Here is a 19,016-nt window from a genome sequence, read left to right on the forward strand (position 1 = left end):
TATACAATAAGGATATAAGGTTACACTTTTATTTACAAGTTTTGAAAAATGTACAGTTTCTTACATGGGTTACTTATGCAAAGTTATACTTTCAACAGACCAATGTGCACATGAGTTATGGGGACAGTGGACAACAGTTATAGGTCTCATCTCACACTGCTGTTTAAAAAAAAGTACTGCCTCCAAAATATACAAGCTTGCAAAAGATTGTAAATCCAAACTCATACCTTTTCAAACAGGGAAAGATATTTTCATTGAATTGGGTGGAAACTAATAAGCATGTAGCTGTTGCGCACACATGCACCTCACCAGTAATTTACAAAGAGCAGGAACTGCACAGCCTCAAGTGCCCCATCTTACAATTCTTAATTCACTTTCCACAACAGAGTTGCATTCTGGCACTGTTTTAACTATTACAGTTAGATAGAGGGAATCAAGTGCTAATGAATGTGATCCCACCTTTGAAGCTTTGTTTTTTCCTACCTCAATTTTTTAACTCAAAATAGTAAAGTTAGCAAGATTTTGAACTTAAGTACAACAGCTCAACATGGGTATGTCCAGTCAGTACCTCACTGAGAGGACTAAAAGTAACCTATTTCATCAATATCCTCATAGGCATATCCTTTAAAACCCATTTTCGTAAATTAAAAGGAGGTACTTTGCATGTCACCTTAAGTACCATAACAGTAATCATACCTTATCTTGCACCTGAAGTGCAGAAGCAGCCAGTATCCTCCATTTTCACTCTCTGATTAGTTGGACTGCCATCAATCAGTTATGTTTTGTATTTCTAAACAGTTGACAACCCAATAAGACCAGGGAAAAGAAAAAAGTTAATTCTTCCTGCAGTACTTACAAATGCAGTGGGGTCTAAAACCAACAGTCGAGGTAAGTGACCAGCCTGGACAGATCAGCACTCTAGTAATATCAGTTAAAAAAATGTATATACGTATATAAACATCCCTTTTATCAAGCTACACATAAGCATCACTGTGTATAACACAATTACAATTAAAAGCTTAGTGTACACTACAGAAATGCACAATACTGCCCTAAGACTGGAGAAGGGGGACCACAGAAAAATGAATTCAGCATCAGTAATTCTTTTGCAAGTAACCCAAGTACAGTACATTTGACTTCAAAATGGGTGCTTTCTGATGTCCAAGGAAGGGAAGCTTCAGCAAGGGAGAGTGGCAACAGCACAACAGCTAGTTTGCGTTCAAAGTAAATGCAATGATGTTAGAGGAAGATGACTCAGACACTTCATATATATTTTCCTCATCACCAGAGTGTTCATTTGCATCATCCAGGGTCAACAATCACGCCAACTCTGTTCTACTATTGCAGAAACCCGTTTTTCATATTCCCGCTTATTCTCTTGGTATAGTTGAGCTGCCTGACTGTTTGCTGGACTGTTGGGATTCGGCTCATCCAACAGAGACTTAAAAAAAACAAAAAAAAAATCCTGTCAGTTTCATAGGTATAACACTTGAAAACTTATTTCCAGTAATTAGTTCAAAAAAGTGTGTCACGTGGTCAAGCGCTGTAACCACAAGATATTGCAGTGTATTCTGGGTTATTTGCTATTATCACAGATACTAAACCCTCATCTTTCACATGAGAAGTTTGAAATATGTAACCAGTGTTCTGTTACCATAACAATATTCCCATTATAGGTTCTAAAGGCTAAAAGATTTCTCTCCTGGTTTTACGTTCCCCAGTTAAATCAAAATAACCAAGGACATAGTATAAGACCTGATTAACATAACTTTGTCATTGGGTACTTAACTCTCCCCACCTGCCCTCTACCAAAAAACTCCCTGTAATTGATTAGAATCATTAGCAGGGGTAATCAATTATTGTAGGTCAAGGTCCAGACTCAGGGAAAAAACAACAATACTGATAATAAGTAAATAAAAAAGATGTCTGTCCATTCAAAAGCATCTGGTGGTCCAGATTTGGCCAATGCTCTGCCTATTGCCTACCCCTGCATTAGACTGTTTAAGTCCATTGCTTGTTAAGGTAAACAAAGCAGAATGGTGGTAATTTGTGGTGGAAACTTGCTCAGAACTAGATTTTTGTCATTAACTGAGATGTGTCATAGCAACTTTACATGCAAGTATAGGATTACAATAAATACTGGAAAGTCATTTTACCTGTATGGATGTTAAGATGGAGGACACATCATAGGTTGGACTCCAACGATTCTGAAGAATATCCAGACATATACTACCATCTGCGTAGACTAGAGGAGGGGTTAAAAAGAATGGTTGTATAACAATGTAAGATGTGATAAGATTGAGGATAGGGTTCAAAAAAACAAACACAGAAGTGCCACACCAAATTTTTGCCAACATTACTCAATCTTCAGAAGCCTAAATAATGAAACTCTCATTAACTTGTTCTAATGTATGTCACAAGCCTTAAAAGTTGATGAAATTTAACAGAAAAATGACCCCGATCTCTTGAAAAAAAACAGTCAGACTTTGTTGCTAAGGAGAGTTACCTAGAAATTAAGTAATGTTTTTAGACTGCTTATTTAAAATAAAAGCACACACACCCAACTTGCTCCCTTGTGACCTCACAGTTAGGGGCTATGAAGAGGTCTCTATCATGCTACTTCAAGCAAGGATTAAGTAGCAGAAACAAGTTTACTTTGAAGAAAAAACTGTTTTCATGCAGGTGACTATAGTAACTAAACAAGGAACAGAAGCAAGAAATTGTTTAAGGTGGTCTTTCCACTCACTAATTTAAGGAACCCTCCCCCGCAATTAATAATGCATTTGATCCATACCTGGTTAGCAACTAAACATGAAAGTTCTATGGCGGTTCTATTTTTATTCAGGTCCCAGCAAATGTTTAATGAAAAGCCTTTGGAATTAAGAGAGTTATGCAGGCCACAATGCCATATTGTTAGTCAACAGCTACAGCTGGAAGCAAGCATAGTATCCAAGATGAAGGAATGCAATCTGACATTGAATTGAAATATCCACTCCTGAAGGCAGCCACCGAAACAGAGAAAACAATCTAGCTAGCTTTGATTGTACAAGCCACATTTTTGAATGCAGTGAGTATGAGAGAGACTCTGTAAGAACACTGCAGCTGATATTATAAACCACCATGGTACTGAAGCATAGACAGAGCTGTTGAGAGATGCAGGTTTCACAGAAAAGGTCAAATTCATCTTAAAAGTGACAAACGTAAACTTTAAGAGTACTGTTATGCCTGTAAATGTCAACATGTATTTACAAAGATTATTTTGCATGAGGCCACATAAGGACAAAGAGGATCCCACTTGAGTGTTTTTTTGTTATTTTTTGTTTGTTTGTTTTTTTAAAAGGGAACTCTATGTAGCAAAGTCATAAAATGGAATGCTGTAACCTCAAGCGTTTGTTTTTAAAACAAGGACAACGTTCACGCAAGATTCCACTCTTTCTGGTTAACTGAATTAACGAGACTTTGTGTAAATGAACATGATTTCTTTCCCTCCCCACCTCTCCGTGGGGAAGGCCTCTTTGTCCTCTGACCCAGAGGAATTCTCTGAGCAAACAAACAGATGTTTAGCCAGAAATACAGTAGCCAAATAAAATGGGAGCCTAAGGGATTCACATAACACTGCTCCATAAGAGTTGTGAATCAAAGGAGTTCTCCCCCTGCCCTAGAGTCTGAGTGCTACTTGAGCAATGTCCAATCCCTGCTCCCTCCTGTATCAGACTGAGAGCTAGTTCACTTGTTACATAAAAACAAAGATGTTTATAAAAAGATTACACTGTCTAATCAGCAAGCATTTTTTTTACTCTAACTTTTATTGTGCTGTAATAAGCCACAAACCACAGAATGATTGCATCTTATACGGGTACTTACCATTTGGATGAAACATTTTAGAGACAAATCTAACGGTAGGTGGCTTATTTGGATATTCTTCTGTGAATTCTATTGTAAGTTTGAAAGTTCCTGGAGTTGAAAGAGAAAATTATAAATAACTTTGTTCAAGGACATCCATATGCTTCACAAGGGATGGGCAAGTATCCTCCATTTATAGATGGAGCATAGGGAGGTCCAATGCATTATCCTAACGTCACACACAAAGTTGGAAATAGAATTCAAGCTGTTCAGCTCCACCATTCCTCTGCTCTAAATCCTAGACAATGCCTCATATTTTGAGCAGCCTCTCCAAATAAAAGAATAATATTCACCATTCTCTTATGCAGAACTGTCCTACTCAGACTATTCAGAAATTTTAGATGAGGAAGTCAGTCTGTCCTCAGTATCCTGCCAAAGATCTCGTTCTCTTTAGAATAACTCTTAAACATCCAGAAGCATAGAAAATAGTTGTTCTGCAAGTCCAGAATATTGCTCTTCCCTGCAAAGCAGATTCCTAATGTTCCATTCCCAACAATACATAACTGGACTTATTTTTGTTTTGAAGTTTGATGCTTGTAATAGTATTTTTAAGAGATCATATTTCTAGGAGCCTAATGCACGTGACTTCCCTTGTACATCAAGTTGTGTGGAACCTTTCTGCAACATTGTCCATTTGCTGAATCCATGATAATCTGCCTTGAGGAGCCAATACAAAGAAGTTTTGGAGGATCAATTATCTGCCAGCCATTTGGTGCAATCAGAGCAACTCTGTATGACTTGAGACTACCAAAACTTGTGCCCCTTAAGAATTGAGATGGTTAAATCCTTTGAGCCCAACAACCTTAAGGTAGCTTCTGCTGATACAGGCTATTTTTGTCCTTCTCCTAAAGCTATGAGGATGTGGGGAAACAAGTCAGTCAACTTAGCTGCAGACAAGCAGAGTCCCACATATTGTGAGTGCTAGCAAAAATTCAAATAGGAGTGAGTGAATGATGAACTCTAGAAACACCCATCACTTGGAAGTGAATACACTGAACCTTTTTACAGTACTATCCTCGATCCACCAAATAAAAAAAGCCAGACATTTTGTAGTATACACAAAGAGGTTAAACAGCCACAAAACAACATATGAAGCTAAAAAATATCCTCTTTACAACTGAAGTCTCCTGTAACTGAGATATATCCTTGTACCATCTATCAGTGTCAGGTTAGCATATACAACCAGTTGCCATGATTAAGGGAAACACTGCAGTTTTACTTTTCTTGTAGTGCACCTTCTTCCCAGACCAGTGACAGCTTAGTTTAGAGCTAAAAAAAAAATCAGATATCTTGAATATAAGAATTCATGTCTCTACACTGAGTATACGTTAATACTAGTTATTGTTAATATTAATTGTACGCATTTAAATGGTATTTGTTAAGTGGAAAGAGTGGTTTTAGCCAAACATTAGCTGTTCTAGAAATCTTCAAGCCTTCCCTAGTGGAAAGCATCAAGGGACAGCCAAGGAGTACTTTTATTTGTCAGCTCCTTTCCCTTCTGTCGAAGGTCAGCAGGACTAGCATGGTAGGATGCCTGTAGTTTGTTCAGCAACAGCTGAACAAACAGCAACTCCAGAACAGCAGTAATAATTGTATTTCTAATATGCAGATGGCAAGTGCACAGAAACCTGAAAGCCTTCAAATGCAGTGATGGAGAGTCTAATTTCCTAATACTGCACTTTCAGTACACAAGCTGGCTATAAAAAGAAGCATCATTATGATTCCAATGCCATTTATGAAGACACTGAAGCTCAGATAATACAATATAAACAGGCATATCATATTAACATTATGTATTTTTAATTTATGGAATTACATATACATTTTTACAATTACTGGGAATCTAGTCTGTACTACACAAAATTAGGGAGGCGGGTAAGAGATCAACTTGGAAACGGATGCGCCATTAGGGAATCAATTTCAACATAACCCTGTATAGATGTATTGCTCATGCTACATAAGGAAAGGAATTAAGTCTTATTTGTGTCCACAAGCAGAAGATAGACCTTGATAAATGGCAACATCAACACACAATGCTTTTTAGTGGAGTTCCATTCCTCATGCTCTTGGATTTGAGGTTTAGGAAGGCAAATCAAGCTGGATTGCCAGACTTTACCACAAGCAATGCTTCTTACAGACTGTTTGGGCAGCAAACAGATCACAAAGTGGATAAGCATCTGGCTGAAAACTGAGCACAAGCTACCACAAATGGTGTGCCTATGACAAACATCAAGGGGTTCTCAAAATACATCTGTAAGACATGACTAGAATTATTCTAGAACAGTGGCTAGAATGTTAAGAGGAGAGAGTGGAGAAGCCAATCAGCCAAGAACAAACAATATCAAACCCCATTTTAAACAGATCCTACTGCCAGGCTGTTGAGGAAAAAAGGCACACTGATGTCCTGCTTAACATAGTGAGTTTAGTTACTCAAACAGCCCTGTTGTAAGTCAAAATGCATTTATTCAGTTATTGTGGGCCTCAGTGCACTCATTTATCCATGGTTCTACTTGAAAAGATTTTCACAGCCTCTCACAGAAGTCTCATTGTTTGGCCTCACTAAAGACACATTACCACTCCGAAGTTTTAATGAATCAAACTGCAAGTCACTCATATTTAAAGGCTACATGAACTAAATAAGCGTGGTTCTGCAGACCATACTCAATAATAAGGGGAAAGAAAAAAAAATTTGTAAGTAACTCATGCAACAGTCTTATAAACATATGGTAAGGCAGATGCATTGTCTTCTTTCAAGGGCCAACAACTTAATCTTCTGAGGTAAGCAATGGATGGTGCACTGCCTAGGATGAGACTACCTTGACATGACTTCCAAGTTCAGGGTTGCTAAGTCAGCCACAATAATGAGCAGTGCAGACCACCACTAAAACATGGTTTTCGTATTAGAAGTATTACCTCACATGGCAACGGAACAAAAAACTGGATGGACCTATAAGGTTCAGTGCACCTCACGTAAGCCACCAAGGACCTTTGAAGTTGGGCATCCAGAGAAGGGCCTCAGAGGTACACAAACACAGAAAGGATGCAGGCAGAACAGATCCCATAAATGGAACTCTCACCATGTTGGATGAGATCTGAGATTCTCATAGCACCAATTTAATCCATCATGTACCAAATTCTACAGTTAGTCACTAAACCCCAAATCTCTTACTCTGCCAGCTAACACTGTCACCGGGAAGTGATTGCCACGAAAAAATCATGGGCTTACAAATAGTGAGTGACCCAAAAGAAATACATCATCTTGGTCGCAGCCACATTAGTCCCAGACACTCAGGTTTTTTTATTATGGGATTTAAAAATACCAACCCCTGCATGAGCTCAGAGAAGAAGGCTGTTGAGACATGGATATACCTTTGACTAGTTCATGAATAGCTGAACAGCTGCCAGACAAACCTGAAGAGTTATTACATTACTCAGGACAGGCAAAGAAGGGAGTCAGGTACCTCTTATGTTAAGTAAACTAGTCTACAAGGTCCTGCTTTCACACTTGAAATCTTGTCAGTTTACAAATAGGCAGTCCTGGCTTCTTGAAAGTCATTTAATTGGACACCACATGCCTATAAAGCTTCCTCTAGACAGGACACAAAAATTCAGGGGGAGCAGCTTAAGTTTGAACAGAGTGAGGTGGCCTGGTTCTGAGTGATCACTCCTGGCCAGACTCAGACTGATGGTATCTGTAGTACAGTTAAGAACTGCACCCATCTGAACCAGTACAAGATGAACCATTGGTCTCTCCTTAGCATGGCCAAGATTTTTGCTGAAAGATTCCAGCACAAAGTTAAACACTTCCCTCCCTCGCAAACTGAGATGTCTCTGGCTCAAGCAGTTTTTTTTCCCCTACCATTACCAGAGTCTGTAGTTTAGGTGAAAAAGAGATCCACCATTAGCGTCCCCCACTGGAGAAAGTTCTAATCTACATGTACTCCATGACCCAGAGACCAATTGTGAGAATCTATCACAAGAAGAGCCTCCTTATTGATCTCCCTTTGCTTGTCAGAAAAGGGAACAAATGTTTGTAGGTGTGGGAGTAGGCACAGTCCTGGAAACAGGAAACCCAGACCAGTGATTATAGCTTGTGCTGAGAACACAAACTATGCCCCCACCGCTTTCCCCTTATGGATAGTACAATCCTGCTTTCACTGAAGTCAACAGCAAAACTTCCACTGAAGTCATTTCATAGTATTTCACCCTGGTCTCCTGTGGTACTTTAATGTATTAAGCACAGCATTCTGGATAAAGCAAGTGAGAGACAGCTGTCCTCTGGGAATAATGCATTCCCAATGAGGCATCACAAGATCAACCAAGACAAAAACGTTCAGACTGGTTTGATGCCTAAAGTGTCGCCATCTGCTGCTGGTAAAAAGAGATGCTGCAATGAGCTGCCAGACCATTAACAGTCCAGTATTACTGAAGAAAGCGTTTTAGAGTCAGGTCTTACTAAGCCAGAATGGGTGTAAGAAACTAAACACCACTACGCTAACCTTAGTGAGAGGCAGAGCACAAGTTAAAGGCACCACTAAGCTACCCTAGTAGTACCTGGAGATCTCACCACCTAGAAGTGTTGGTCCTGATATGCCGTGCTGTAGGAAGTAAATATATTCTGGTCTGTCCAAGATATTAAATTTAAAAGAACACCCATAGGCTGTGGTCGGGAAAAATTAGCAAAGATGCTGTTTCTCCTCTCTCAAGTATGAGATGGGAATCCCAGTGGGCACCAGTGCCAGAGTACCTTCCAAGGAACAATCCAGCAGGCACCAAGACTATATGCTCTGCTAAAGCTCCCAGAGTGCTTGGATATCAGCATGACACTTAAAAGCACACACAGTGAATGAGCACCAGTCCCAAGTAATACCAGAACCCATTCAGCCCCAGGTCTAGATCTAAGCACAATACCAATACTGAAAGCCACAACTGACATTAACATGCTAATACTTCCAAAAAGCTGTTCTACCACCTTCAACATACCAGTTGGAGTACTGATGTCAGAAGTCCTTAGTAACTAAACTTCTCAGTTACCCTAACACTGAGCCATAGACATAGGAGAAGGAGACTCCAATGTTTCAATCTGCAGGAGATACAGAGGAGACACACCCCCAGGTATTAACCCATTCCAGTAAAGGCAGTGCACCAAGAACCTGGGCCTCTGAGCAGTTCTGGTAACATTAGCGTATCAAGGCCAAGGAGACAAAAGGGAGTATCTTGCCTTATACAGTTTCATAAATTGAGAGGAAATACCTAGCACCAAGCACTTCAGAAAAAAAAAGGATACCCAGGCTCCAGACTAAGGCACAATATAAGCTGGAGCTGCATTAATTAGAACTGAGGCAGCTCCTGTGATGAGCTTCTTGACAGATCAAGGATGAAAATGAAGCGGCTGAAATACTCTTGGGTTTTGAGGTACGGGAAGTTAAAGCATGCTCAGTAAGGTAAAGCATCAACTCAGCCTGCAAGGTGTCCTCAGAGGGTCAGAAGCATTAAGAGCTAGAGTTTGCCATAGGCTTTCAGCATGAGAACCAAGAATAATTAGAGTCTTGCACTGATGGTACTTTTATAGAGTGTTTCACCATTTTCAGTTCATTTGCTTTGAATATTTGATAGCATTTCATGTCTAGTGAATTTCCACTATGTGTGCTGCTCTTTCATACAGCATCAGTGAAGTGAAAATATTTTTAGAGAAAATAAAGCCAAAGAAATTGGCATAGGATCTTAGGAGTAGGTGCAAATAATAAACTTACCTTTAACTCTATAAACTGACTAAATTTCAAGTTGGTGTCCTTTTAAGTTGACTAAAGCAAGGAAATTTAAAGTGAAGGGCAGAGTAGCCATTTATTAAGAGAGCCTAGCTTTTGCATATCATGGGATTTTAAAGATCACTTCCTGTATTAAAGGTACGGTGATAGACGATCCAGTGAAACATTGTCCTGACATAGGAAAATTCAAACTTGTGTAACACTCTAGAAGCTTAGAATGACATCCAATATGCACCCTTTTCTGTTTAACACAAATACCTAGGTTGACCATTTACATTTCAAGCATGAAAATCACTTGAAAAAAATAACCCAGGGTTATGATAGAAATGCCAAGAGATTCTAAAAGTGCTTTAACTAGACAAAGGACAAAACACAGCTGATGACTGCAAGCTGATCTGCATTTGTTTTCGTGCAGTGAGATAGTAACCAGATTCTAAATTTACAAAAAAGTTAACACTTTTTTGGAAAAGGGAAGGAGGGAATGTTCCAAGGGTCAGGGATGAAACTAAACTAAATATCAAAGTTCTGCTCTCGAATTTGCCAGGTGAATCTCAACTAATGGTATGTTCTCCTGACCTGTACAGAATTCTCATGAGGAGAGCAAAATATCTAGTCTAAACCTGTTGCAAGGACCCAGGAGAGTAACATTTTAAGATTATGTGAAGCTTTCTCAGTTTAATTCTTTACACACAAACAGATAAGAACAGACAAGTAGAGGACTTTAACTATACTTACCATCTTCAAAAGGGGTCCCCTCAGGCCTGGAAAATAAATAAAAACAGCTATTACACCATACACCCTTTTGGTCCCTCCCCACCACAGAAACAGGCTTTAAAGTTTTTCACAGACTTACACAAAAATGCCCCAGTTGGTGCCCTGCTTCTAAATCTGTAAGGGGGGGTGGGGGGAAGGGATGATGTGCATGAGTGCAAGGTTTTTCAATCCTAGGGAGAGAAGTGGACCTGGACCCTCCTAATTTGTATTCCCAAAGAGTTCATAGCCCAGAATGGGGGAGGGGGCACGTGTGTAGGACGAGGTCCCCCTTTTCTTAAGGCTATTGGGGAGTGTATCAAAGGCCCCAACGTAACACTCACAAAGTGGAGGGCGCTCCTCTAGGTAACAGATCCCATGGCTATGCACGGAGGCTGCCCTGACATTCGCAGGGCGCAAAACCCCCTTTTGGCGGCCACCGCCCGGCACGGGCCAGGGCTATGGGGAAAATCTGGGAAGCTGTCGGGCATGCGGGCCCCGTCTCCCGGACGCTGGCCCGGCCCCACCCACCCCCGTTTCCTCCCCGAGGGTGCGAGTCTCTCCTACACCGGCTCGACCCCCCTTCCCCCGCCCCGCCCGGCCCGGCTCCGGCCTCACCCGAAGATGACCGCGTTCCACACCATGATGTTGTTCTCGGAGGGGGCCCCGCTCACCCCGGCCGGGGGATCCTCCTGCAACCTGCGGGGCAGAGACACAGACCAGCCATGGGACACCCCGTCACTGACCCCGCCCACGGCCCCCCCTCCCTCCGTCAGCGTAGCCCTCCCCTCCGCGAAGGGCGCAAGTAGCGCAGCTAGCGAGTAACTCCCCTCCCCCGTGAGCTGCGCAAGTACCGTAACCCAGCGGGTACCTCCACTGTCATGAGCAAGCCGCGTAACCCGCAGCCAGACAGCGTGGCCCTGCGTTACGCAATCAGCGTAGCGCTCCCTATTCCGCCGCCATGTTAGGCTACCCCCTCCTTTCCCGGTAGAGGCGCGGGCCCCTTAGCCAGCGGGCTCGTTACCTCTTGAAGTCCCGCATAAGGCGCCTCCGGGCCGGAGTTGACATGGCGGGCTCAGGATTATAAATCACTCATACACGAGCCCGAAGAGGGAGATAGGGACGAGGCGCCCACGGCAACAGCGGCTAGGTCCGACTGAGGCGGCGGGGGCTGGCGACAAGCGAAACCGGCCTCTACCACTGTGCCGGGGACACGGGGGAGGCTTGGGCGGCAGCTACTACTGATTCCTGCGTCTGCGCCTGCTGCCGGGCGATACCACTGCGGCGGAAGGGGAAGGAGGCGGATGCAGCTGAGCGAAATCAGACTCTACCACCACGGGCGGCGGAGAGGTGGGAGCGGGGCGGTGTCTAAGGAACCAGGGGGCTGTACCACTGACGCGGAGGCGGGGGAGCAGGAAGTGCTGACGCGGAGGGGGGAAATCTCCTTCCCCGTCTCTGTCAGCTCGGTGCTGTGTGAGGCTTCCCCACGCCGGATCCTCCCCTGGACTCCGCATGTGGGGGTGGGGAGAGGAGCCGGGCGGAGGCGCTCTGACTGCTGGGCGGGGAACAGGGCAGCGGGGCCATTTGCTTATGGGGGGACGAAGCCCGGGGGGATTTCCACTTGCCGGAGGGGCGGGGGAGGGGGGGGGCAGAAACACCGCTTAGGGATCCTAATTTGATTAGGGGGAAATCTTAACACACTTATGGGGATAACAAGAAAGGGGGTAAGGGGCACGGGCTGGTCGTTAGGAGCAAGGAGGGGGCGTAGCTGGTTTCTAGAGCGGGCGGGGCTTCCTATCTTTGTGAAGTACCACAATGCATCTAAAGCCGCCCTACCTCGTGGGGGCGGGGGGGGGGGTGAGTGAGTGCTAAATACCACTCCCGGGCGGCCCCGCTCGGAACCCCAGGCGCTGGTTACTCGACTAAATGCCACCCTTGGCCGGATCAGAGAGGCAGAGGTAATCATTGTATAGACTGAGTGTTCGCCGCCTTTTGTTCCGTTTGTGTGTGTCTGGTAAGCGTGTGTCTTAAGAGAATCTGATCCTTATGCATAACAACATATTCTAGAAAAAAGAAAAGGAGGACTTGTGGCACCTTAGAGACTAACCAATTTATTTGAGCATAAGCTTTCGTGAGCTACAGCTCACTTCATCAGATGCATATCGTGGAAACTGCAGCAGGGTTTATATATACACAGAGAATATGAACCAATACCTCCTCCCACCCCACTGTCCTGCTGGTAATAGCTTATCTAAAGTGATCACTCTCCTTACAATAAAAAGAAAAGGAGTACTTGTGGCACCTTAGAGACTAACCAATTTATTAGAGCATAAGCTTTCGTGAGCTACAGCTCACTTCCTCAGATGCAAGCTGGGCCATTTCCAGCACAAATCCAGGTTTTCTCACCCCCCCCCCCCTTTTTCCAAAAACCACACACACAAACTCACTCTCCTGCTGGTAATAGCTTATCCAAAGTGACCACTCTCCTTATAAGGTGCCACAAGTACTCCTTTTCTTTTTCCGAATACAGACTAACACAGCTGTTACTCTGAAACATATTCTAGGAGTCACTAAACGATTTTCTGTTTGTATAATGATTTGCCTGTCTCATTATTCCCCGTATTTCCTTATACTCCACCTTAAAAAAAAGTTACCCAGTGGGGCAGTCATTTTACTCTTGCTAGGGAGTTGAGTTGCTGTAAATAAATCACACTAGATAGTTATACTGATTGATTCAAAGTAGCTGTGCAGTAGTGCTGAACAGCTGAAAGGAAAGCCCATGCTAGTTGTGATGTTCTTGAGAACATATTGCCCCCTTTGTATGTGAGGTGAGGTTGTTTTCTATTGCTTGTATTTCTTTGAAACCAGCATCCCATTCATTACTTTTGCCACCGATAAAATGCTTTCTATACATGTTTTGACAATAAATTAATGACACATTCTTGTCTCCCTTTGGTTTTTGGCAAAATGATTTGCATCTGGAAAAGCCTAATTTCTCTGTATTGGTCCCTCATGTTTAGTGGTCACTTGTCTACCATTTGCCATCACTAAATATTTTTTCTCTTTTATACTTTTTTCTCTATATTTCCATTACAGTGAAATACCCAGGAATACTGTTCCCCTGACAACCAGTTTCTCCCCATATACACACACAATACCACCAGCACCACCACCACGAAGCTCTTGTCCCTGTAGCCACAACTATTGCTTGTCAAGAGAAGCAGTGGGAATCACTTCCATTCACCATCAGGACTTCCTGCAATCCAGACCATAAAAGTGGCCATACTGGGTCAGACCATGGTCCATCTTGCTCTGTATCCTGTCACCTACAGTGGCCCATACCAGAGCTTTTGAGGGAGTGTACAGAATGGGGCAATTATGCAGTGATCCACTCCTGTCTTCCACTTCCAACTTTTGGTATCCACTGTCAGCTTCTAGTGGTTACTGTTGTTTCTCATCAGAGAAGAGTGCTCCATATGGGAGAAAACTATCTGGCGTGCCATTTATAGCTTCCCCCGCTGGAAGGGACATTGTAATAATCTAGTCGGACCTCCTGTATAGTACAGGCCATAGAACTTCCCCAAAATAATTCATAGAGTAGATCTTTTAGAAAACATCCAATTGTGATTTAAAAGTTGTCTGTGATGGAGACTCCACCGCGGCTATTGTTTCCCAACAGAAACAGGAGCCTCTTAAAATTTCCTCTTGGCCCATCTACAATCACATTGCCTGAATGGAATTTCCTAATATTGTCTATGACAATCAGATTCCTCCTGCCTCTTGGGACAGGACTTCAGAAGCGCAACATTCAGATGACAGTCCATCTGCCCGGGTCCAACTGTCACTGAACCTTCTGATCCCAACACTCCCTCTCTACTGTTATTAAATACCTCTCCAACGGCAATGGCACTTTCTGACCCCAACATTCCATCCCGTCTCTGAAGGGGGCATTACATCTGCTTAAGGGGGAAGGTAATGAAGGAGTTCTTACTTATGAGACAGAAGGAGGTTTTATCCTGCTTATGGGGTATCTGACTTCTTAACTGCTTATAAAGGGAATGGGCGGCTTCTTACTTGCTTACAGAAAGGCAGTCCCTACAGCTAGGGTGGCTTCTTAATTTATTGGATGCAAGAGGTTTCTTATCTGGTTATACGAGCACCAGTGGGCTTTTTAACTGTTCACAGGAGTTTTTACATCTGGTTATAGGTGTCCAGGTTGCTTCTTAATCTTCCAAAATGGCAAGTGGTTTCTTGTACTTTTCACTGAACCATAGAAATGTAGGGCTGGGAAAGACCTCGAAAAGTCATCAAGTCCAGTCCCCTGTACTGTGGGAGGACCAAGTAAACCTAGACCCTCCCTGACAGGTGTTTGTCCAACTTGTTTTTAAAAGCTTCCAATGATGGGGACTCCACAACCTCCCTTGGAAGACCATTCAACAGCATAACTACCCTTATAGTTACAAAGTTTTTCCAAATATCTAACCTAAATCTCCCTTGCTGCAGATTAAGTCCATTTTGTGATAGAGCAGTGAATTTCTTACTTGCATTTAGGGTGTGAGAAGGAATCTAGAACATCTGCTCCCTACACTGATGTCTGACTTTACAAATACTTCTATATTAGTGGGATGAGCTGACCCATGCTCACTGAAAATACACAAGATATAATAATAACAACTGTATTGATAAAGTACCCCTCTGCTGTCATGCATGGTAGAGATGAATAGAAAAACTGTATTGAAAACAAATTGCAGGTTTGTTACTTCTATAGGAGGAGAGAAAGAAGAGTAAATCGAATTGTAAGGGCTATTTGCTGAACTTCTTATAACCAGAGGCAGAAGTGCAGCCCCTTCAGTTCTACAATATGGCGTATAGCTTCCCTTATCTTCGTAATAAGGGTGCAGTCTAGGGAGACTGCAAGCTTCCATGTGCCATGTTCTATTTTGATCTGAATGGCCCCTGTTTGCATCAGAGCAGTGTATGGTATCCTGGGCCATTTATGCACTGCAGATGAGTGTGGCTGCAATCTGGTCAATTTATATAAATTTGATGAGTCCCTTGGGCTCCTAGCAAATTGCCAAGGTGACCCTTGACTGGGCAAAAGTATATGCTGTGCCTGCTTCATATTTAAAAACAAAACCAAAAAACCTTGACCACCATTTTGTAGCTTATACAGGGTATCTGGAAGTGTTTTGTATCATCTATATAATAAGAGTCCAGGAATCTCACTCTGTGTATCACTGGAAGCCTATTATGTCTGTACAGTCAGTGTGAAGCACCAGAAGCAGCTACAAGCATAGTTGAGGCTCATTTTGTCCACAATAGCACCAGGTTAAATCATCACTGTATTTTTCATTCTGTTACAGTCAAATATTTAAATTCTCAGGCATTTTGACTTAATGAATTATACCCATGCAATGTACAGCAGCTACCGTAAGGTATGCATCTATGCCATCCCAGAGCCCTAGCCCATTGTGATAGCAGAGGTAACTCAACCAATCACCTTACTCTACAGCCAGTTGGTATGCAACAGTTTCATCAGTCATATGAGGGAGACTGCACAGATGATTGATTACTTAGCCCAGCTGCTACAGTTCTTCAAAACCACCCACACCATAACACAACCAACACACACAATCACCCCAAATATGCATAGCCCATCATGCAGCAAATGCCTCTCATTTATCACCCGCACAAATCAACACAAATCTCCCAGGATTGTCCCTCAGTCGGTGTGTCATTCGGACACCTGGAATATCTGTTGAGTCAGTATGAAGTGATGGAAACAACTACATGCATGGTTGAGGGCTCTTTTTGCTTAGCATATCCCCAGGTTCAGTCATCACTAGGCCCTTTGAGAATCAGATGGACTGTTGTGGTAGTCCAAAGGTTCTGTGGCAGTTTGCATGTGACTTGTAACAGCTGATCAGAAGAGACAGGAACAACAGCTATGCGGGGTCACAAAGAGGGGATTGTGCCTTCAGCTCGCTACAACACAGTGAATGGAAATAAAAACCTAAAATACTACCTACCTATCTGGCTTTACTGCTGCTGTATATAATTTCCTGTTCACAAATACATTTTGGGTTGCATTAGCATGTTTACTGCTGAGGCGTTTTGTGATCATGTTTCCTACTATGGTGTTCAGTGATCTGGTACATATACTGGTACAGTAACTCCTCACCTAACATTGTAGTTATGTTCTTGAAAAATGCTACTTTAAGCGAAACGATGTTAAGCGAATCCAATTTCCCCATAAGAATTAATGTAAATGGGGGGGGGGTTAGGTTCTAGGGAAATGTTTTTTGCCAAAGAAAGGGACTCCTCTCCATATCATATGCTCAGTTCAACTGCAAGAAATCAGTGTCTCTCTCTGGATGTGGGAAAAGCCCTAGACTGAGCTGAATGGAACTATTTGTCATTGACTCTAGCGGGAAATGGTTTTGGCTCCAAATTTTTTTCAGTTGGACCAAATTTGGCATTTTGGATCAAATTCAGAGCCAGAACAAAGAAAGTGTTTCTCCACTGATGGTAGTGAATTTGCATCTAGTAACACAAGATATGAACTTGGTCTTTTATTAATCCATTTTGACATAAAATCTATGTAATTATATTATGTTCTCTTGACTTTAGAAATAGGATCTGTCTGGATAGTTACTTATACACCCCATCACTATGGTATCTGAGTGTTTCCCAAGTTTATAACAATAGCAAGTACCACAATCAATGAACAGCTGCAGCACTAGAGACAATGTATGAAAAGTAGTCTATCATTCCTTCTGGAGTAATCTCATTCTGTAACATTAAAAAGTGTAAAAACTACTAGGCTAAACTATTAGATAATTTGAATAGGTTGCATTCCCTGACACCCAGTTTGTGCTCAACCACTCCAAGGTGCTGAGTCCCCTCAACTTGCATTTGATTTCAGTGTTCTTCACAGGATCTGGTCCATTAGTATTTCTAGATTCTTAGATATTTAAGTTTTGCTTCAGTCCACATGGAGGATTATTATTAAATTGTACAATAGCTCCATATTTAGAATGTCAGTTAGGAGTTTATACAATAGCTAGTACTCATAGGGAAACATTTCCACAATAGAGGGGGATAAAATATGTGTGAAACTGCCAAAGAATAAACCTTTTTTCATACCTTGATTTTTCCATCCAGGCACTAGATTAAATTGTTTCACCTAACAACTCAGACTTACTTTCTCTGCACTGTACTACTGTATGTTTTGTTCATACATTACTACACAGAAGTTTGCACTGCATTTATATCCTGGAGAATATGTTGAACTTGCAGTGCCAAGAACTGCTTGTTCTATTCTGTGTGTACAGGATTTCTATTGCTCACAGAAGGTTTGTCTAGCTGGAATAAATTTGTGAGTAGTTACAATTTTTTTCTGGGTTTATTTGTACATTTTTATATACCGTTTGCTTTTAAAACCCAGTAAGAGTTATTGACAATAAAACTGGAAATTAAATTTCCTAACATCAAGCTTGGAAATATGAATAACATTCACAGGGATTTATAATTTATGTCTTCAAAAGCAACTTTCAAATCACTTGTATGTAACATGGTGTATATTACTGACCTGTGACAAAGATAGACATTGTGTAACCACCATATGCAAAGGAAACATATGAACCAAACTTAATTTAATGCTAAGACCTCTCATTTCATTAAATTAAGTGGAGCTCTTTGCAGGATCTGGACCTTACTTTCTTGCATGTATTTTCATTTTGCTTGGGCGGGATATATTTTCTGGATCCAAAATAGATTCTGTAAACATTGGAATCAAAGGACAGTCCTTAGCTAAACAGGCTTCACTATCCTTAGGTTATAGTTTCAATATCTTTATTCCATAGTATTCTGAGCCACCATAAGGGTCTCTAACATTTTTAAATACTTATTTCCCTTTAATTCTCAAACATTTTGCACTTGCAGTATATAGAGCCTGTTACCTGAGGCTCATAGGAAATGTAGAAATTGTCATACTGGATCAGATCAGCAGTCCATCTGGCCCAAGATCTTATCTCTGACAGTGGCTAGAACCAAATGCTTCAGAGGATGGCATAAGAAGCCTGCAGTAAGCATATATGGGATAATCCATTCTGCCCTCCACACCTACATCTCATCCTGATCGCTAATAGAGATGGGCTTAAGACCGCCAATACAAGGCTTAATATTGCTTCCAAAACTTTTATTGTCACTACTTAAAACTCCGGATTTTTTTGATTGGCTATTCATATGGCTAGCTCTTTTTTAATCTTAAATTATTTGGCTCCCAAGGTGCTTTATTAATATTAACTAACTTCACAATACCCCTGTGAAAAAGACAGGCAAGTAGCATAATTCTCATTTAACAGATGAGGAAACTGACATAGACAGGGGGAGGTATTAGATGAGAAAGTGATTTTCAGCACTAAAATATACACTGCTTGTAGTATACAAACATTACAATCTGGGTTAAACTGCTCATATGCAAGACAGTCTTGGGATTTTCAAAAGCACCCAAAGGAGTCAGATGCCCATTTCCCATTGAAAGTAACTGGAGTTGGTTGCCTAATTCCCATTAGTGCCTTTGAAAATCTCCTT

General features: G+C 41.9%; 1 protein-coding gene across 1 annotated transcript; it reads right to left on the reverse strand.

Moving 5' to 3' along the window:
- Positions 1-15: 15 nt before the first annotated feature.
- Positions 16-11,711, reverse strand: UBE2A (ubiquitin conjugating enzyme E2 A). The gene is made up of 6 exons (XM_084639092.1): positions 11,446-11,711; positions 11,040-11,120; positions 10,407-10,432; positions 3,865-3,954; positions 2,157-2,245; positions 16-1,441 (listed from the first exon to the last, which is right to left on the reverse strand). The coding sequence occupies exons 1-6, from the start codon at positions 11,487-11,489 to the stop codon at positions 1,313-1,315; spliced, it is 459 nt and encodes a 152-aa protein (XP_084495218.1). The 5' UTR covers positions 11,490-11,711; the 3' UTR covers positions 16-1,312.
- Between the last annotated feature and the right edge of the window lie 7,305 nt (positions 11,712-19,016).

The sequence above is a fragment of the Lepidochelys olivacea genome (genome assembly GCF_965140295.1).
Source record: "Lepidochelys olivacea isolate rLepOli2 genome assembly, chromosome: 9".
NCBI lineage: Eukaryota > Metazoa > Chordata > Testudines > Cheloniidae > Lepidochelys > Lepidochelys olivacea.